The sequence below is a fragment of the Bubalus bubalis genome, chromosome 2 (genome assembly GCF_019923935.1).
Source record: "Bubalus bubalis isolate 160015118507 breed Murrah chromosome 2, NDDB_SH_1, whole genome shotgun sequence".
NCBI classification, from domain to species: domain Eukaryota; kingdom Metazoa; phylum Chordata; class Mammalia; order Artiodactyla; family Bovidae; genus Bubalus; species Bubalus bubalis.
The window spans coordinates 29,610,743-29,633,130 of record NC_059158.1 but is presented as its reverse complement, the minus strand read 5'-3'; the positions used below and the strand labels follow the sequence as shown (position 1 = coordinate 29,633,130).

Genomic DNA, 22,388 nt, shown 5'->3' with positions numbered 1-22,388 from the left:
CCTCACTAGGTTTCTTTAATATTCCAGTTCAGTTGGAAATAAAGGAGGGAATATCCTTTATGTATGGATTACCCCTTGCATGTAATCCATGCTGAATATTTATTTTGTTAAACTAAGCACTCACACAGTTTTCTTGCTCTGCTTTACAAATGTGTATAGATATGGCAGAGAAACAGTGAGACCTTAAACCACTTCCCATTAACCAACATTTACCTTTCAAGTAATGAGACTGGACTCTTTGTTTGCTTTGTGGATTATTTTAATGGTTAATTTAAGGTAGACATGAAGTTAAGAAGAGATGAATTATTAGTGTATGTTAATTGTGCAAGGAAGACAAATACCAGGGAAGTTGGAGACCTGAGAAAGCAGGAGAAGAAGTTAAACAGGGAAAGACCCTCCTTTAACACAGTTTACTGAATCAGTTATCCAATCCATTGAATCATCTCAACCTGAGAACTAGACATCACATGATTTAAATATGAGGCAGGTGTTGAACTTTTCATATTTAAATCATATTTCATTCCATATTTCATGGTTCTATCACATTTCATCAATCATATTTCACTCCAGTTTTAAGAAAGTTTAAAACAATGTTGCTTCACAATGTATCAGAACAAGAGTGAAGGGTATTGTTGTAAATATACTGATGCCCATATATGATCCATGGGATTGCAGAGAGTCAGACACAACTGAGTGACTACACTTATATATGATTAGTGAAAATTAGTATCTTAGGTGTAATTAAAACCAGATGAAATGCATCAGAAGCTGCTGGAGCAAAGGAAGGATGATCCAACAGCACATTACAGTTGCAAATGAAAAAGGCTATTTTATCTCAGTTTGACACATACAACTAGCTTTGCAGAGTCTTTGAACTGACAGGTGGTTGCAGCCAAGACGTTGAGTTTGTGTATTACAGTTATTGTATTCATCGTAGTAGATGCAGGGGTTTGCTGAAAGGAAAAAGCACGGTTATACCATATCGACTCAAAAGCTCATCTCTCATCTTCTTATGCATTTGTAGGTGAGTAAAAGGCTTAAGAGATGTATATTCTGTGTTATAGGGTCAATATTATTAAGTAATACTTTTTTTCTTTCTACTCTCATTTTATTTCTATGGCATTTTTCATTCCATTCTAGACATTGATTTTGTCTCTTGGATAAAAAACCAAAACAAAACAAAACAAAGAACTACCCCATTACCCTGTAGCAAAGATAATTAGTAGATATTTTATCTTTCTTCAGCTACATTTATTTTCAGAAATGAGTTACTAAAGTGACAGGAAGAAGAAGAAGGAAAAGAAGGAGAAGAATGACAGAGAAATTGATAAAGGAAAAGAGATGGCATTTTTCCTTGCTTTAAAAGCAAATGGAATGGAGTGGTCAGGTGAAGGAAAATAAACATTTTAGTCTTCCAAATCTGCAGATAAAGGATATTTTTTGGTGGGGGGGAGGGAGGTTTATTATTTCTCCATAAACTTACTGAAAGTTAAGTTACAAACATATCCCCATGGACTAGTAAATTATGCCTGAAGAAAACTTCAAAAAAAGACACTTTTGTTACCTAAGGAAATGAACATGGAATTGGAACCCATTTAGTTAATACTACATTTTAGGTAAGATTTGCTTAAGAAATAAAAAGATGTATGGTAAATAGTATGATCATCAGCTCATGTCTTCCAATGTGTCCATGGAAACTTAAAAGTATACAGATCACTCAGTAAAAAATTACTACCTGTTCTGATAAGTGGACAGGCAGGTAGAGGGGTTATGGCCAAAGAGCAACCTGAGAATCCTGGTAACCTGAAAGCAAGATGTCTAACTTCAGGGCTGCAATAACAGAGCCAAGAAAGTTTTTATATAAAGAGCAGAAAAAAAATTATATTAACATCTTATCCAAGATGCCCTTATTATAGGGTGAGAACTTTAAGTTTTAGGGTGGAAAGTTGAGTTTAGACATGGATGTTCTAATTTCCAATCTAATAGATTTAATCATTGGTCTTCTGGGTCACTTTGGGAGTGGGGGAAGGGAAATCAGATAATGTTAATTATTCCTTTGGGATGATTGAGAAAAAAGTAATATTATAGAAAATTGTAATACTATTAAACATTTGATTTTAATGACCCATGGCTCCTAGATCAATGATCAATATTAAGCACACTGAGATGTAAAACTTACTACATAGTTTATCTTCACAGTTATTTGGACAGTCTCCACATGGACTTCCCTTATTATAAGGTACATTCTTCTTGTCAGGATCATTTCCCCTTAAAAAAGAACAAAGGAAAACGTGGTCTAATAAAATTCCTTTTTGAAAAATGCAAATAAAAATTTCCTCACTCTTGAAAATCAGTTAAAATAATTTAAAACAAATGATTTTTGAGAAACTAGATGATGTAAGGGAAATGTATTTCTAAAAGTTATGTGAAACTAAAGCTGTATAATACATACTCATGACAATAGTGACAAATGTAGAGATAGTGAATTCCTTTATGACACGATGACATGCCACAGCCAATAAGATAAGAAGTGGCCCAAACAACCTGTAAAGATAAGATTATTATATTAATAATTTGGTGTTTTGTTACATGATTACAATATGAATATTGTTATCCATGATTGAAAATAAACAAAATTACTAGAGCTAATCAATGAATATAGTAAAGTTGCAGGATATAAAATCAACACACAGAAATCCCTTGCATTCCTATACACTAATAATGAGAAAATAGAGACATTAAGGAAACAATTCCATTCACCATTGCAACGAAAAGAATAAAATACTTAGGAATATATCTACCTAAAGAAACTAAAGGCCTATATATAGAAAACTATAAAACACTGATGAAAGAAATCAAAGAGGACACTAATAGATGGAGAAATATACTGTGTTCATGGATCAGAAGAATCAATATAGTGAAAATGAGTATACTACCCAAAGCAATCTATAGATTCAATGCAATCCCTATCAAACTACCAATAGTATTTTTCACAGAGCTAGAACAAATAACTTCACAATTTGTATGGAAATACAAAAAACCTCAAATAGCCAAAGCGATCTTGAGAAAGAAGAATGGAGCTGGAGGAATCAACCTGCCTGACTTTAGGCTCTACTACAAGGCCACACTCATCAAGACAGTATGGTACTGGCACAAAGACAGAAATATAGATCAATGGAACAAAATAGAAAGCCTAGAGATAAACCCACACACCTATGGACATCTCATCTTTGACAAAGGAGGCAAGAATATACAGTGGAGAAAAGACCATCTCTTTAACAAGTGGTGCTGGGAAAACTGGTCAACCAGTTGTAAAAGAATGAAACTAGAACACTTTCTAACACCATACACAAAAATAAACTCAAAATGGATTAAAGATCTAAACATAAGACCAGAAACTATAAAACTCTTAGAGGAGAACATAGGCAAAACACTCTCCGATATACATCACAGAAGGATCCTCTATGACCCACCTCCCAGAATATTGGAAATAAAAGCAAAAATAAATGGGATCTAATTAAACTTAAAAGCTTCTGCACATCAAAGGAAACTATAAGCAAGGTGAAAACACAGCCTTCAGAATGGGATAAAATAATAGCAAATGAAGCAACTGAAAAACAACTAATCTCAAAAATATACAAGCAACTCCTGCAGCTCAATTCCAGAAAAATAAACGATCCAATCAAAAAATGGGCCAAAGAACTAAATAGACATTTCTCCAAAGAAGACATACAGATGGCTAACAAACACATGAAAAGATGCTCAACATCACTCATTATCAGAGAAATGCAAATCAAAACCACTATGAGGTACCATTTCACACCCGTCAGAATGGCTGTGATCCAAAAGTCTACAAGCAATAAATGCTGGAGAGGGTGTGGAGAAAAGGGAACCCTCTTACACTGTTGGTAGGAATGCAAACTAGTACAGCCACTATGGAGAACAGTGTGGAGATTCCTTAAAAAACTGGAAATAGAACTGCCTTATGATCCAGCAATCCCACTGCTGGGCATGCACACTGAGGAAACCAGAATTGAAAGAGACACGTGTACCCCAATGTTCATCGCAGCACTGTTTCTAATAGCCAGGACATGGAAGCAACATAGATGTCCATCAGCAGATGAATGGATAAGAAAGATGTGGTACATATACACAATGGAGTATTACTCAGCCATTAAAAAGAATACATTTGAATCAGTTCTAATGAGGTGGATGAAACTGGAGCCTATTATACAGAGTGAAGTAAGCCAGAAAGAAAAACACCAATACAGTATACTAACACATATATATGGAATTTAGAAAGATGGTAACGACAACCCTGTATGTGAGACAGCAAAAGAGACACAGATGTATAGAACAGTCTTTTGGACTCTGTGGGAAAGGGAGGGGGGGATGATTTGGGAGAATGGCATTAAAACATGTATAATATCATATAAGAAACAAATCACCAGTCCAGTTTCTATGCAGGATACAGGAAGCTTGGGGCTGGTGCACTGGGATGACCCAGAGGGATGGTATGGGGTGGGAGGTGGGAGGGGGGTTCATGATGGGGAACACGTGTACACCCATGGCAGATGCATGTTGATGTATGGCAAAACCAATACAATATTGTAAAGTAAAAAAGAAAATAAAAGAAAAGAAACACACATCCTTTTAGGATGCTTTGAGCATGGCTTGTTAGGAGGTCATAGAAACAGAAGATTCCCAATGAGTCTAGATATCGTGCATACATATATGCATACTTGGGTGCCATCACTGACCCTGAGTTATGTTCTTCTTCTTATCAAATCTGTATGGAAAATATAGTAACATGATGAAGACTGTTTGGTGATTGCATAAAAATTAGAGCATGGCAGCAACCTTGCTTAATCATCAAAAAAATGTCATGGTGGAGAACAGTGAGTTGGCCCTTGAGAAAAAAAATAAGTCAGGTTCAAAATCCATCTCTGCCACTTCCTGGTGGGATGGTATTTACCAGCTTGTTTTATGTCTCGAAATCTCATTTTATTCTTTGTAAAATGAAATATAATAATACTAGCTTCTACCTCATAGGTATATGGTGGGGATTGAATAAAAAAACCTTTCAAGTGTTTGGAAGAAGAAATACTAAATTACTGTTTCAGAGTAATAGAGCTCATGTTCTTTTGATGGAAATAGTGGGTCTAGTCTACTTTTACCTAAAAGAAAAGGAAAGTAGGAATTGTTGTCTCACATTGTCATATTTTCAGCTCTCTGGGTAATAATTTTATTTTTATCCTCTGATAGCATAAATTATAAATAAATGGTCTGCTGCTGCTAAGTCACTTCAGTCATGTCCGTTTCTGTGCGACCCCATAGACGGCAGCCCATCAGGCTCCCCCGTCCCTGGGATTCTCCAGGCAAGAACACTGGAGTGGGTTGCCATTTCCTTCTCCAGTGCATGAAAGTTAAAAGTGAAAGTGAAGTTGCTCAGTCGTGTCCGACTCTTAGCGACCCCATAGACGGCAGCCCACCAGGCTCCCCCGTCCCTGGGATTCTCCAGGCGAGAACACTGGAGTGGATTGCCATTTCCTTCTCCAATGCATGAAAGTGAACAGTGAAAGTCTAATGCTATAGTATTCTCAGATTCCTGGCACATACCACTTGTGTCCAATGATATCAATCTTAAAATAAGAATGCTATAAGCATGTCCCTGGTGGTGCAGTGGTTAAGACTGCACTTCCACTGTGTGGGGTGTGGGTTTGATCTCTTTTTGGGGAATTAAGATCCCACATGCCACGTGGCCAGGTAAATAATAATAATAATAAGGAAGAAGTATTCTACTTGCTAGTCTTTATTTAGAAATGTCTGCTTTGCTTTAGAATAAGTGATTAAGTTTATGTTTCTTAAATGTGCTATCTTTGTAAGCTTTTAACATTAATCTTAAGTAGGTTTTATTGTGAGTAGATTTTATTACAGATTTTGTGTCACAGCTGAGGCTTCTGCTTGGGGCATAACATTGTTTTATCATTTGTATTTCTTGCATATTAAGTATTTAAATCTATCCATTCTGGATGAGTTTTGTTAATTTACATCTTGTTGGAAAATAAATCACCTGATTTAGATATTCAAAGTCATTTTTGTAGAATTAATTTATTACCTACACTGAAGCCCAGTGGTATTTTAAAAGTGTGAATCAGGTTAAATCATTCTTCTGTTTAATGACTTCTACTACATTCAAAATACAAGATAACATTTATAATAGCTAATATGGCTCCAATGATAAGGCCCTTCCCTCTGTGTTCATCTCCTTCAGCTCTTGAAGGTATCATGGTTCAGCCTCCTTCTCCAACCCCTTCTTTAGTTTTTTCTAAACTAAAGAAATCCTTGAACATACCCAGATCCCAGATAATTGTTTCCAAGTATTATTTCCCACTAAAAGTTAAGAAGTATCATTGAAGACTGTAAATTTGCAAAAAGTGGATAGAATGATTTCCCATGGTTCTTATTTGCCTATTTTCCACACACCCTTAGAGTCACTTAATCAACAGGTATATTGGCCAGCACACAGCTTACCTGAGTGTAATGGTCAGTTGTCACGTCATCATCTGTCAATGTCCATTCCCCATACTGGAAATATTTAGACTCACTGTACCAGATCCTGATCACATTTGACCATGAGATAGGATAAGATGTCAGATGCATATTTTCTCCACAAAAAGTATCTAAGAGGAGGAAAAAGGACTAGGTTATACTTTACGAAGCTTGGAAACATTTTACAAGGATACTTTCCTCACTTTTATTTTAGAAATGTTTCACTGGTCATCCAAGCAATGTTTGACAAGAGGAGGCCAACTCAGCTGTATTTGGCTAACAATTTTCTTTCTCATTAATGAATAAACATGTGGTGCTCAGGTTTGCTGAAAACTGACGGTAGGAAATGATCTGCAAGCTTGGAAATCAGATCAACCAACATTTTAGTTTCTCCCGTGTCCAAGCTGATGGAGAAAGACGAAACCAATCAGAACAGTCTATGAGTTGTAACCAAGTCCATGCCTCGAAAGCAACCACACGAAGTATTCATCATGCAAAGACCTTGGAATAAACATTTGCTCATTTGGCCATCCATTCACTTGTGATGTGGGCTGTCAATCAAACGTGATGTTTGGTAGTAATCTGCCTTCCTCTGGGGCAGGGAAGACTCATATTGCCAATTCACAGCTTAACAGCATTGAGTAAAGATGCCCCAAAATCTTAAAATACAAAGTGTTATTAATGTCTGCTCATGTAGGAGACACTAATGGCTTTTCAGGAAACTAGCAGTGATCTACCTAATATATATGCCATGAGATGGGTTTATTTTTGAGCGTCTAAACTTGTTCTTATGGGCAGCTCCATAGAGTTGAATATGACTCACTTCTCAAATAAAGATAGCTCGTTCCAAAGGTAAACATAGTCCCATGGTAATATTGTGAGTAGCTGAAATAACTATGGGCTTCCTAGGTGGCGCTGGTGGTAAAGAATCTGCCTGTCAGTGCAGGAGATGTAAGAGCTGCGGGTTACATCCCTGGGTTGGGAAAATCGCCTGGAGGAGGGGATGGAGAGGATCCCACTCCAGTATTCTTGCCTGGAGAATCCCACGGACAGAGGACCTGGTGGGCTATAGTCCATAGGGTCACACAGAGTCGAACATGACTGAAGTGACTTAGCATGCATGCACAAAATAACTACATGGAGTGGAAACCTTCTAGCTATACAGCTTTTCATCTGTTATTATTGTATTCAACTATCCTATGATACTGAGAGCTTTGACTCTTTTCTTTTGGTGATCAGAATCAGGAATTTGAAAATTTGAATATCCAAATTTAAAAATTATCTGTAATGAAACAGTGCTATGAGTCACTATTCATTGCCATTTATGGGGTAAGTGTAGATACAAGCTAGATGACTTAACTTACCCTTACCAAGTTACTGAACAATTCCTGAGGACTTTTGAGCAAAAAGGTGAGTTGTATACCTACTTGTAATTCGCCTCTTGAGTGCATTGCTTTGTACCAATTCACAATCCTTTGACAACATTCTGGCATTTTGTGCAGCTTCTTCACTCCAATTCTACAAGTGAAATACAAGCACATGGCCTTAATAACATTTCTCTGATAAGATTCTAGTTCATTCTTTCTAAAAATCCAAGGCTAGCAATATTCTCAATTGTGTAGGCTAACAATTTAATTCTCTTAAATATTTTGTTTGAAAGCACCTCTCTTAAATATTTTGGTTGGAAGAGGAAGACAAATCTTTCAGTCCGTTGTTTTAACCCTTGAACTTACAAGATCAAAACTTGATAATAATATTCAGATGTAGCTTCTTTTTCTGAAATATTAGCATTTAAGTAAATGCTTCCATTAAAATAGACAAGTTAGAAATCCATCCCATTATTTATTAATAGTTTTACCTTTGACACATTATTAAATCTCTTTGAATCACAGTTTCTTCATCTGTAAAATATGCCCCCTAATTCATACACAATAGTTTGTTCAAAAATTTTAAGTTTTTAATTTGGATAATTCATGCAATACAAGTATGATATAATAAATCTTAGGCTACATGCTCAATAAATCAGTATTGCTGTGATTAGAAACAAATATAGTGTCACATAACTCCATCTAAATTATGAATAATAATAGCAAATCATAACTAACATACATGCAAGGATCTGTCACCAATTCTTTATGTATATTCTCTCATCTTTACTCATAGGATAATGCTTTTCAGGATAATACCATCTATAAGTGGAAGAAAGAAAATTGGAATCCAAGTTCTTCTGGCTCTGGAGCGTGTGCTCCTAACTCTTGATGTGTGTCGATTGTGCTAAGTTGAAGCATTTTGTTGGGTTTTTCTCCAAATAAGATGAAAAACAGAAAGTCTACATCCCTTGTTATGAGACTGTGACAAATGTTCTCCCAGACACTCTTTCATTCTCACATTATGTACATCCTCTTAAAAGATTGTCCCCAAACCTGCACAAAACACATTATTACTGAAAAAAAGTTGCAGCATTTCTTGTTTACTATGGGCTTTTATATAAATCATCCAGCTACTCTTGAAAATAATTTTTCAATGATGCCCTAACTTAGATTTTCAATATTTTCCCTGCCATTGAAGAATGTTATCTCATATGCATAGGCTGCCATCTGTGTTAGTTTTATAGAATTACCCCCCAGGTTGATGAACTGCTTAAATTGTGAGGTTAAGCTTGGGGTCAAGGTAAAAATGTGGTTTTGTGGGGTTTGCTTCTTTCATGCAAGAAAAGATGTATTTCCAGAGTGAAGTAAGTCAAAAGAGAAAAAAAAATATCATATATTAATGCATATACCTGGAATCCAGAAAAATGGTATACATGAACTTATTTGCAGAGCATAAATAGAGACCCAGACATAGAAAACAAACATATGGATACCAAGGGGGGAAAGGGGAGTGGAATGAGTTGGGAGATTGGAACAGACATACACTATATATATATGTGTGTGTGTGTGTATATATATGTATATATATATATATATACATATACATACACTACTAAGTATAAATAAAATAGATAACTAATGAGAACTGACTGTAAAACAAGGAGCTCTACCCAATGCTCTGTGATGACCTAAATGGGAAGGAAATCCAAAAAAGAGGATATATATGTATCATTGATTCACTTTGTGGTACAGCAGAAACTAACACAGCATTGTAACAATACCCCAATTAAAAAAAAGAAAGAAAAAAAAGAAAAAAAAAACCTAGCCCTTGAGGAAAGAAAAGGAAAAAAAAAAAAGATGTACGATATATTTCAATGATGGATACATCTAATTAAAAAAGTAGAGATGGCATAAAACATCTCATCAGGGCATAATATCTCCTGGCAGTGGGAATAACGTCACTGAACTCACAAATATAAAATCTTGCCTATTCTAACCAGGTTATCAAGTGTTTAGAACTGGAACTTATCTGGCTAATTTACTGCTGACTGTTCGTTGTGCATGCTAACATGCACCGCCCATACCCAGATCACTTTCAGAACTGAAGCACTTATTTCCTTTTGAGCTGAGAGTCTTGCCCACAGAAAGCTCTACTGTCCATTTTAACACATGTTGTCCTTATTCATGAGCATACTTACTTGCCTAGGGCAGCACATATCTAACAGCACAAGCACATAGCTATAGTAACTATAAATGCCACGCAACCTCCCTCCAACTCAGGACAAGGTCTACTGAGCCATCCTAGTTGTACAGCTTCCCATGGGGTTAGTGGAGGCTTTTGTTGGGCCTAAACCCATAACCCAACTTCTTTGTACACTCTATGCCACTTTTTTATCCACATCCACAGATCTCTGTGAATCGGGAAATTGTTCCTCAATAAACATCATACATGCTAATCTCCATCTCAGAGTCTGTTTATCTTCTTGTGTAAAGTACCTGAAACCTTAATTACAAATAGTCTGTGGTTCAGACTTCTTTGAGGAAGCTCTTTGGGATAGTGCCTCTGAGTAATGTTGGTAAGATACAAATGTTTCTATTATACATCATAAGTTAAATCAAAAGTAAGTATGTGTGGTTATTGCAGCAAAATTACAAGTTCTGGCTTTAGTAAATGGTTCTGTTTAAATAAAATTCCAACTTTATGTGCAGAAACTTTTGTTTTTCTTTTCTGGAAAATTTTTGCCTGGCATTTGTGATTGGCTTTTAAGCTCTACAATAATTCTCTCAGTTCCTTTCTCTCCATGCTCTATGCATTATTTACGGAAAAACTCAACTCCCATATTGTCTTTTAAAATGTTACTCAGTTTTACTGGTGCACTTAATTTATCATATTATTGATCTCTCATACCTTTGCATCTTCACACTTAAATATATTAATTTTATATATTCTATATATTCAATGCTGTGCTGTGCTTAGTCACTTAGTTGTGTTAGACCCCTTGAAACCCCATGGACTGTAGCCTGCCAGTCTACATGGGGATTCCCCAGGCAAGAATACTGGAGTGGGTTGCCATGCCCTCCACCAGGGGATCTTCCCAATCCACGGTTTGAAACCAGGTCTCCCTCATTACAAGCAGATTCTTTACTGTCTGAGCCATCAGGGAAGCCCAAGAATATTGGAGTGGGTAGCCTATCCCTTCTCCAGGGGATCTTCTTGACCCAGGAGTTGAACTGGGGTCTCCTGCATTGCAGGTAGATTTTTTACCAGCAGAGCTACTAGGGAAGCCCATATATTTAATACTATGTTCTAATATTTCCTCTGTATTTACCTTGAATACACAATAATAAAGTCTCTGAAATCAGAGACTATATTTTCCATTCAATCTATAACTTCTTCACTACCTCCTAGCTACACTTATTTGCTCATCTGGAAACTGAGGATTTAGAACCCTGTTTGTCCTAAGGAAGGTAAAGTGTTAAGAGCTGGTCCCTGGAGCTGGCCATTCATATTTGAATCTGTTTTTAGCCAGTACTTAAGACTTTGGATGAGATATCTAATTTATCTGATGTTCAGATTTACCATATGTAAAACAGAGATGATAGTATCATTTACATCACAAGATGATTGAGAGAATTAAATGAAATAATGCAATAAGGCTTCAGCAATACATGAACCGTGAACTTTCAGATGTTCAAGCTGGTTTTAGAAAAGGCAGAGGAACTAGAGATCAAATTGCCAACATCCACTGGCTCATGGAAAAAGTAAGAGTTCCAGAAAAACATCTATTTCCACTTTCTTGACTATGCCAAAGCCTTTGACTGTGTGGATCACAACAAATTGTAGAAAATTCTGAAAGAGATGGGAATACCAGACCACCTGACCTGCCTCTTGAGAAACCTATATGCAGGTCAGGAAGCAACAGTTAGAACTGAACATGGAAAAACAGACTGGTTCCAAATAGGAAAAGGAGTACGTCAAGGCTGTATATTGTCACCCTGCTTATTTAACTTATATGCAGAGTACATCGTGAGAAACGCTGGGCTGGAGGAAGCACAAGATGGAATCAAGATTGCTGGGATAGATATCAATAACCTCAGATATGCAGATGACACCACCCTTATGCCCGAAAGTGAAGAAGAACTAAAGAGCCAGTTGATGAAAGTGAAAGAGGAGAGTGAAAAAGTTGGCTTAAAGCTCAACATTCAGAAAGCTAAGATCATGGCATCTGGTCCCATCACTTCATGGGAAATAGATGGGGAAACAGTGGCTGACTTTATTTTTCTGAGCTGCAAAATCACTGCAGATGGTGATTGCAGCCATGAAATTAAAAACTGCTTACTCCTTGGAAGGAAAGTTATGACCATCCTAAACAGCATATTAAAAAGCAGAGACATTACTTTTCCAACAAATGTCCGTCTAATCAAGGCTATGGTTTTTCCAGTGGTCATGTATGGATGTGAGAGTTGGACTACAGAGAAAGCTGAGCACCAAAGAATTGATGCTTTTAAACTGTGGTGTTGGAGAAGACTCTTGAGAGTCCCTTGGACTGCAAGGAGATCCAACCAGTCCATCCTAAAGGACATCAGTCCTGGGTGTTCATTGGAAGGACTGATGTTGAAGCTGAAACTCCAATACTTTGGCCACCTGATACGAAGAGTTGACTCATTTGAAAAGACCCTGATGCTGGGAAAGATTGAGGGCAGGAGGAGAAGGGGATGACAGAGGAAGAGATGGTTGGATGGCATCACCGACTCGATGGACATGAGTTTGGGTGGACTCCAGGAGTTGGTGATGGACAGGGAGGCCTGGCGTGCTGTGGTTCATGCGGTTGCAAAAAGTCAGACACGACTGAGTGACTGAACTGAACTGAATGCCATAAGATTCTAGAAGAATGCCTTTCAAACTATAGTAAGTATAATATGCTGTCAGTTACAATACTCACAATGCAAAAATGCCTATGCTAGATGCTGGCTTTTATTATTTTGGGTTCTAAGATGACCAAGAGATATATTTCAAGGTCATTTTTCCACTTACTCTTTTCCTCTTTTTTTTGTCATTTGCCTGAGAAAACTGTTCCCTAGACTCAGTTCCCAGTGCCTGCGTTCTTTCTAACCCTTGTTATTCTAGGCTAGTCTGGGGCTAAACAACCAAGTTTAGGATCCCCCAAACCGGAGTGATACTTCTGGGATATAATATAGGTGAGGCTAGTCACCTAATACACCTGAACAGTCCCTACATTTGTTTGTTTGATAACACTTTGCTCACACCACAGGTTTACAGAGGAAAGACAATTTCTCTTTTCTTATATGCTAAGTTGCTTTAGTCATGTCTGACTCTTTGTGACCCTTTGGCCTGTAGCCCACTAGGCTTCTCTGTCCATTGTAGTTTTCAGGCAAGAATATTGGAGTGGGTTGCCATTTCCTACTCCAGGGGATCTTTTCAACCCAGGGATCGAACTCAGGTCTCTTAAGTCTCCTGCATTTGCAAGAGAATTCTTTACCACTAGTGTTTGAAACAAGGAAACAGATTTGCCAATATTTGCTCATCTAGCAGCACCACCAGGTTAGAACATGGGCATCTTGATTCTCAGAGCATCTTAGCCTCTGGGCCACTGCCCAATGAAGACAGCTATGCGATGCCTCTCCAAATGCATTGTTAAAGCACCTGTAGCATCTGCCATACTGATGATACTGACTGGCAGCATCAGCATTATCTGGAAGCTTGGAATGGTATCCATCTCAGACCTCCTGAATCAGACCTCAGAGTGTGGGGCCCAGGGTCCTGAGCTTCATTAAATTCTTTAGCTGACTCAAGCATACTAGAGTTTGAGAAACACTGTCCTAGGGCCCATTAAGAATGAAATTACACTTCCTGCCATGGATGTGGCTCTGTCACTTACTAATTCTGTGAGTTTGGGAAAGCTACTTACCTCCTCTGAGCCTCTGTTTCTTCTTCTGCTGCATTATAGGTTTATTTGTGAAGACCAGACTTTTAGTATATGGAAACCAAATAGAACTTAATAAAATCTCAGTAAACACCATTACTATCATTGGCATCATCATGGTTGCTGTTTAATTAATCTTACCATTTTCAGCATGTTGCTGGCTGGTGGAGACACTCCTCTCCTGAGGATGTTATGTGCAGTAACAATTTCTTCTTGGACAGCCTCCAGTTCTGTAAGGAGTGTATCATATGGAACTTTGGCTGGTTTTGTCTGTGACCAGAAAATTACTAATTAATCTTGCTTCTTTTAAGTGGAATTTGTAATACATAGTATATTACTTGTAGACTTTGTGAGATAAATTTATAGTTTATGTTGAATAAACAATGCTCTACAGCACTTTTCACTCTAAGACATCTCAGTAAGCTAGTTTCCGTTGCTCCAGTATTAGTTTTGAGGACTTTTGAATATCGATCTGACATTACACAAGTCTACAGAACAGTGCACTATGATAGGATTGTTTTTCAGATTTATAATTGGTATTTTGGACCATATTGAGGCACTTTTATTGGGCAATACGAACCATAGTGGAAAATGTTTTGATACTATTATACCTTTTACTGCCTGACTTCCCTTCCTTGGTGCATTCTCCACCCCACCTCCTGCAAGTGTTCTCTTTGCATCCCAAATAAACCACTCATACTTGAATATTGTTTAAAGGTATGTGTCTGGGAGAATCTAAATATTCATCACTGAGTACAAAACCTTCAGGATCTTCAACCCAGACTGTGCATCTTTGTCTGAGTCATATGAGAAAACATTGATATTTGTATCAGCATATGTACACACAATATAGAATTCAAGTCAACTACAAACTAAAATGTTTCATTTGTTTACCTTTTATCCTGTAGCATACTAAGAAGAACAATTAATGGCTTTAATATTTTAGGTTAGCATTAATTTGTGTAAAGAACATCTTCTTTTATGTGTGTGTGTGATTCACATGTATTTTATACTATTTTTTTTAAAGTGAAAAACTTATGTGGCATAATTTGAGTGGTATCTATGTATTTCTCAACTACCACAGGACTATCAACAGTTTCTGAATGGATAGGATTCAGCCATACTTTGCTCAAATATAGTAGTTCTTATCTTATATTTTGTTTAAAAATTTAAGGATATTGGGAGAAGACAAAACTACAAAATCATTATACTTCTCTAGAAACTGTCCCTGTGGATGTCATTTCTTCAAAAACACACTCATAAGGTGCTATTTTCCTGTCATACTGCAAGTATCCTGGGCTAGATTAGAGGGATCAAACTGCCAATATCCTGTGGATGATAGAATAAGCAAGAGAATTCCAGAAAAGCATTTACTTCTGCTTCATTGACTACCCTAAAGCCTTTGACTATGTGGATTACAACAAACTGTGGAAAATTCTTAAAGATATGGGAATACCAGACCACCTTACCTGCCTTCTGAGAAACCTGTATGCAGGTCCAGAAACAATATTAGAACCGGACATGGAACAACAAACTGGTTCCAAATTGGGAAAGGAGGACGTCAAGGCTGTATATTGTCACCCTGCTTATTTAACTTATATGCAAAGTACATCATGCGAAATGTCAGGCTGGATAAAGCACAAGCTGGAATCAAGATTTCTGGGGGAAATATCAGTAACCTCAGATATATAGATGACACCACCCTTATGGCAGAAATCAAAGAGGAACTAAAGAGTCTCGTGATGAAGGTGAAAGAGGAGAGTGAAAAAGCTGGCTTAAAACTCAACATTCAAAAAACTAAGATCATGGGATTCGATCCCATCACTTCGTGGCAAACAGATTAAGAAACAATAGAAACAGTGACAGGCTTTATTTCTTGGGCTCCAAAATCACTGCAGATGATGACTGCAGCTATGAAATTAAAAGACATTTGCTCCTTGAGAGAAAAATCATGACCAAGCTAGACAGCATATTAAAAAGCAGAGACATTACTTTACCAACAAAGGTCCATCTAGTCAAGCTATGGTTTTTCCAATAGTCATGTATGGATGTGAGAGTTGGACTGTAAAGAAAGCTGAGGGCCGAAAAATTGATGTTTTTGAACTGTGGTGTTGGTGAAAACTCTAGAGAGTCTGTTGGACAGCAAGGAGATCAAACTAGTCAGTCCTAAAGGAAATCAGTCTTAAATATTCATTGTGAGAGAATAACAGGCAGGAAGGTTCAGTTCAGTTCAGTTCAGTTGCTCAGTCGTGTCCGACTCTTTACAACCCCATGGACTGCAGCCCGCCAGGCTTCCCTGTCCATCACCAACTACTGGAGCTTATTCAAACTCATGTCCATTGAGTTGGTGATGCCATCCAAACATCTCATCCTCTGCCGTCTCCTCCTGCCACCTTAATCTTTCCCACTCCTCCTGCCTTCAATCTTTCCCAGCATCAGGGTCTTTTCTAGTGAGTCAGTTCTTCGCATCAGGTGGCCAACATATTGGAGTTTCAGCTTCAGTATCAATCCTTCCAATGAATACTCAGGATTGATCTCCTTTAGGATGGACTGGTTGGATCTCTTTGCTATCCAAGGGATTCTCAAGAGTCTTCTTCAACAGCACAGTTCAAAAGCATCAATTCTTTGGCCCTCAGCTTTCTTTATAGTCCAACTCTCACATCCATATATGACTATTGGAAAAACCATAGCTTTCACTAGACAGACCTTTGTTGGCAAAGTAATGTCTCTGTTTATTAATATGCTGTCTAGGTTGGTCATAGTTTTTTTTCCAAGGAGCAAACATCTTTTAATTTCATGGCTGCAGTCACCACCTGCAGTTATTTTGGAGATCCCCAAAATAAAGTCTGTCACTGTTTCCATTGCTTCCCAGTCTATTTGCCATGAAGTGATGGGACTGGATGCCACAGGACTGATTTCATTTAGGATAGACTGGTTGGATCTCCAAGGCTAGGGGTCTCCAAGCAGAGGAAATAGGCTTCAAGCGTCAGATGTTTTTTATCTCTCTTGAAGTGGCAGGAGGAAACAAACTACAAGTGTCAGATTTTTTTCCCTTCTCTATACAAAATTAACGGAGAGGGCGATGGCACCCCACTCCAGTACTCTTGCCTGGAAAACCCCATGGACGGAGGAGCCTGATGGGCTGTAGTCCATGGGGTCGCGAAGAGTCAGACATGACTGAGCGACTTCACTTTCCCTTTTCACGTTCATGCACTGGAGAAGTAAATGGCAACCCACTCCAGTGTTCTTGCCTGGAGAATCCCAGGGACACGGGGGAGCCTGGTGGGCTGCCGTCTCAGGGGTCGCACAGAGCCGGACACGACCAAAGCAACTTATCAGCAGCATACAAAATTAAAAGGAGGTTTCTGTTAAAATTCTCTGATCCCATGATGACACCTGGTTCCACCTAAACTTAACTTTTCTCAAACCTTGAGCTAACCAATGAGGTTTTTCTTATGGAAATGTTTTTCTTAAGCTATGTTAATGAACTACATATTTACCCTAGACTCTTGTCTTCAAGTTGATTCCACCTAAGACTCAGAACTGACTTGACAAACCAGTATGTTTTACTCATACCATTGTTCTCCTAATCTATGTTAATGAAACCATATATTTGCTTGGAAACTTGCCTTTCTTCAAGAATCATGTCAATCGTCTTATGGCCCTGGGGTGACTCACCTTGTGCCAATATTATCTCAAAATTCATGTTGTGGGTGAGGAGCCTGGTGCCACTCTGAGTTTTGAGACATTTCCTTTCTCTAATTAGCAGCCTGCTAGCAGTTATATAACATCCTGCTAAAGACTAGCAAGGGAGCACTCTTTCTGCCCCCTTCTGATGTCTATGTCAGAAGCTTTCTCTTTCTCTTTTTTACTTTAATAAAGCTTGATTACACAAAAGCTCTGAGTGATCAAGCCTCGTCACTGGCCCTGGATTGAATTCCTCTCTTCTGGAGGCCAGGAATCCCTGGTCTTTCACGGCTCAGCAACAACCTTTCAATTGGAAGAACTGAAGCTGAAGCTGAAGCTCCAATATTTTGGGCACCTGATGAGAAGAACTGACTCATTCAAAAAGACCCTGATGCTGGGAAAGATTGAAGGCAGAAGGAGAAGGGGATGACAGAGGATGAGATGGTCAGATGGCATCATTGACTTAATGGGCATGAGTTTGAGCAAGCTCTTGGAGTTGGTGATGGACACAGAAGCTGGGCAGGCTGCAGTACAAAGAGTTGGACACGACTGAGTGACTGAACTGAACTGAACTGGGAACCCGCAAGAATTTCCTTAAGTTCCATATGATAACTCTCCCTGCTCCTCTTAAAATATGCTGCTTCAGTGAAATTCATGTCATTTAGCTCTAGCTATCTCACCTCCAAACATTTACTTTCCTATAGTGATTTTCCTGTGAATTCCTCTCATTGATACAAATTGGGTCTCCTGAAACAATTCATCTTGTCTACCCCAAATTCTGCAGTCAACAGGAGTGACATCAGCATTCACATGGATGACTCAACCATCTCATATCCTGGGCCCTTGAACTTTAGTCTCTTAAACTTCTCTTCTGAGGCTTTTAGTTTTCTACCATAAAGGTTGCAGCCTATATCTGATGATCACTTCAAAATGCAGTACTTTTAACTTACCAGAGGATTGTTGGGTATCAGGCAAGAGCTCTATCTGATTTCTCATGGGGAAAGAAGTGTAAGTGATAAGATCCACACCAGCACCCCAGTAATCTAATGTATGTGGATTTTCTTTCATTTATTGAATTAAGTGGCTTTCACTTTTTTCCACTTTTGACTTTATCTAGCATGTGAAATTATAAAAACCACTTATGTTCTATACCAAAACTATTAACCAGTTCATCATAAAAAATATTTTCAGTACATTGCAATGTAATATTTTCCTTATATCACTGAGATTTTTTACAGGTACATATTACTGAATGACTTGTAAAATACTCAGAATTCATTTCTTCTTATATACCATTAAATGTTTCATTTCTGTTCTGTGAATGTTGAAACTCTTGTTTTTAATAAGTAGTGAGATTCAGGACTCTATTTAGACTCGATTGCTAACAGCTCCTCACATTTCTCTCCTTGCTGTTGGCATATTTCATTTTTTATTTTTGGTTGTGATGCAAGGCTTGTGGGATCTTAATTTCTAGACAGGGGCAGAACCAAAGCCCCCTGCCATGGAAATGTGGACTCCAAACCACTGGACTTTGAGGAGAGTCCTGGCACTTTTCATTTTATATTTAATTTGGATGTGTTAAATTCTTGTTATAGTCATAAATCAGAAAGCTCAGTTGGGATATTGATTAAATACTTACCTTTTCTGGATAAAAACTAAAAAACAATATTTTTCCCACTTTGTCATGGAAAATGCATGGATTAGTTGTAAAGAAGTAATTCCCACTCTACATTTTTAGCTTTTTGAATTATTCAGAGAAGTTTAATGATATAAGCATGGGCTTATGAAGTAAAACTGCTTAGATTTACCTTCAGGCTCTGCCACTTCCAAGTTACCTGACCTTGGACACATGACTTAACCTCTTATGTTTGGTTTCTTTCTCTGTAATATGAGATTAAGAATAGTACTTGCCTAATAGAGCTATGGTGAGAACTAGGTGAATACCTGGCATGTGCCTCTGTGTGCTCAGCTGCTTTAGTCGTGTCTGACTCTTTGCGACCCTGTGGACTTTAGCTGCCAACTGGGCATAGCATCTTCACAATAGTGCCTGCAACAAAATAAGTTCTAGCACAGAGTTAGCTCTTATCCTCCTCTCAAAAGTAATCATAAAATATACAATCCTCACATACTTTTATAATCAAAACAGGCAGGCAGCCAGCAGCAATGGCCAGAAACAAGAAGCATTTCATTGTCATCCCTGTAAGAAAAGTAACATAATTTTAGACTGTTGCCGACTTGTGGGGATAATGTTTTGTCATTAGTCTTTTTGGGAAACACTTTTACATGCATCTGTGTTTTTTAATTTTTTTTTTGCAAAAAGAGACCTGCAGGATCAGAGCAAGGTTTAATATGCTAGTCATTGGTACCAAGAGAGGAAGAGAGAACTATGATTGGGAGAATAACAGAAGTTAATGTTAATTCCTGGAGTCTCTGAATATGTTACTTTGTGTGACAAAAGAGAATTAAGGTAGCGGATAAAGTTCAAATTGCTTATCAGTTGACTTTAGAGTTGGGATAGTGTCCTGGCTTATCTATGTGAATTCAATGTAATCCCGAGAATGTTTGCTAATTTGCTTCAGTTGTGCCCAACTCTGTGACCCTCTGGACTATAGGCAGCAGGCTCCTCTGTCCATAGGATCCTCCTGACAACAATATTGGAGTGAGTTGCCATGCTCTCCTCCAGGGATCTTCCCGACTCAGGGATTGAACCCATGTCTCTTATGTCCTCCTGCATTAGCAGGTGGGTTCTTTACCACTAGTGCCACCTGGGAAGCATATGTGAAAGAGAGAGGCAGTATCAGTGATGGACGATGAGGAAGGCTCAGTTAGCCACGACTGATTTTGAAGACAGAAGGAAGGACTATGAGCCAAAGAATATGGACAACCTGTTGAAAGTAGGCGAAAGCAAGGAAATAAATTCTCCCTTGAATTCTTCTTGCTGAATCTTGATTTTAGCTCAATGAGACCCATTTGGACTCCTGAGCTCCAGACTATACAAATAGTAAATGTGTACTGTTTTAAGATTCTGAGCTTATAGGAATTTGTTACAGTAGCAACAGGAAACTAATATAAATACAGCAAGATTAGATTTGAATTTTCTATTGCCTATAGCATACTTTGGCCACCCATGCACAGAGCTGACTCATTGGAAAAGACCCTGATGCTGGGAAAGATTGAGGGCAGGAAGAGAAGGGGACGACAAAGGAGGAGATGGTTGGATGGCATCACCGACTCAATGGACATGGGTTTGGGTGGACTCCGGGAGTTGGTGATGGACAGGGAGGCCTGGTGTGCTGCAGTTCATGGCGTCGCAAAGAGTCGGACACAACTGAGCGACTGAAGTGAACTGAGCTGATAGCAAGGGGGTGTGATGTTCGTGCAAATGATTTACATACATGATTTAGAGATATTCTGTAAAGTCTGATCACTCTGTCAAGAATGGTTGTCATTGTGAGTGGAGCAAATCATAGTGAATATACTCTCTATTTTATTTCTGTCTAATACAGTTTGCTGATGCTAGTATATTAATAAATATAGGTTATTAAATTTGGTTGATACCTTCTTTTTACAGTCTTCCAAGTTTAGTTCTGAATCAATCCTGCTGAGTGGGAAGCAGAAGGGGCTAACTGTTTGGTTCTCATTTTAAAGAAGACTTTCAAAGAGCACGTTAGATGATTTGTGCAGAATAATACAAACAATGAAGTTTGCCATTGCTGTTAAACTTTCCTTACACACTGCCAAACATATTTGTATGAGAGGAATTTGTAAATCAGTTCTTTCAGGGAACATACACACATAAGCGATCTGTCCTTTACTGCTTTTTCTCATATCTTTCTTTCCCTTCCTCTGTTTCTGCCTCCAAAATGTTACAAACCCTCAAACCCTAAAATACACAGTAACACAGATGAAATATACAACTTATTCTGTTACTTAATTCTCAACAATCCAATAAAGCAATTTTTTTTCCAAGTTAACTGAAGAAAAAAATAGAATAAAAATCTTCTGAACTATAGTACGTTGATATATACACACAAGTTAGCATTTATATCCCTTACACTATATCTCTACATCTTTTCCTAGGGGAAAATTTTAGGGGGGTGTTGTGAATGCTCATTATCTTAATTGTTATGATAATTTTGCAGATATATACTCGCATGTACCTCAAAAAACTGTCATAAAAGTTTAAGAAAGACCAAAAAAATTATTTCACACCAATCAAACAATTGGAATTGATAATTCAGAATTTGTCTTTCAAGTCTTTTTTCTTATGTATAAATTCAATATTCAGATTTATCCATAATATCCATAATACATACAAAAATTGTATCCTGTTTCCCCCAGAATTTCTATTATTATATATTCCTTATGATCATTGTTTTGATAATGTGAATAACCTGTAATTAGCTTAAGATTTTGACTAAGTCTGATTTTAAGCTTTAATATTTTTCTCTACAAGTACTGTTATGTTATTATAAATATTTTAAAACAAATATCCTGCCATTTTTAGGATATTTTTCATAAATTATCATAGGATTTGAGCTTCAGAATTTGAAATTGATTGAAATCTTGCACTTTTTTCTTTTGACATTATTCAAAATTAATATTAATCTAAGTAAACCTGATACATAATAAGTGCTCAATAAATATTTATTAAATAAATCATATTTTGTACAGTTGAAATAATTGCCTATTTCAGACACACACAATCTGTTAATTAATAAATGTGATATAATAAAAGTCATACTGATCCTGGAGTTTAAATACTAATGATTTGTCCTTGGTTCTCTTATTAGCTCTAACACCAATAAATCCACAAATTCTCTGAAAATCAATT

The 22,388-nt window shown here is 37.6% G+C and overlaps 1 protein-coding gene across 1 annotated transcript; it reads right to left on the bottom strand.

Moving 5' to 3' along the window:
- Nucleotides 1–825: 825 nt before the first annotated feature.
- CRISP1 (cysteine rich secretory protein 1) lies at nt 826–19,749 on the bottom strand. Its single transcript, XM_006050714.4, has 7 exons — nt 19,684–19,749; nt 14,009–14,137; nt 7,980–8,070; nt 6,535–6,683; nt 2,453–2,544; nt 2,180–2,268; nt 826–953 (listed from the first exon to the last, which is right to left on the bottom strand). The coding sequence occupies exons 1-7, from the start codon at nt 19,747–19,749 to the stop codon at nt 826–828; spliced, it is 744 nt and encodes a 247-aa protein (XP_006050776.2).
- Between the last annotated feature and the right edge of the window lie 2,639 nt (nt 19,750–22,388).

Excerpts from the sequence above, each read along its gene's own strand:
- CRISP1 (XM_006050714.4), bottom strand. The coding sequence starts at position 19,749 with ATGACAATGAAATGCTTCTTGTTTCTGGCCATTGCTGCTGGCTGCCTG. Across the intron at positions 2,269-2,452 it reads ATTTGTCACTATTGTCATGA|GGGAAATGATCCTGACAAGA; the intron begins GTATGTATTATA and ends TTCTTTTTTAAG. Across the intron at positions 954-2,179 it reads CTGTGAAGATAAACTATGTA|CAAACCCCTGCATCTACTAC; the intron begins GTAAGTTTTACA and ends TTTTCCTTTCAG.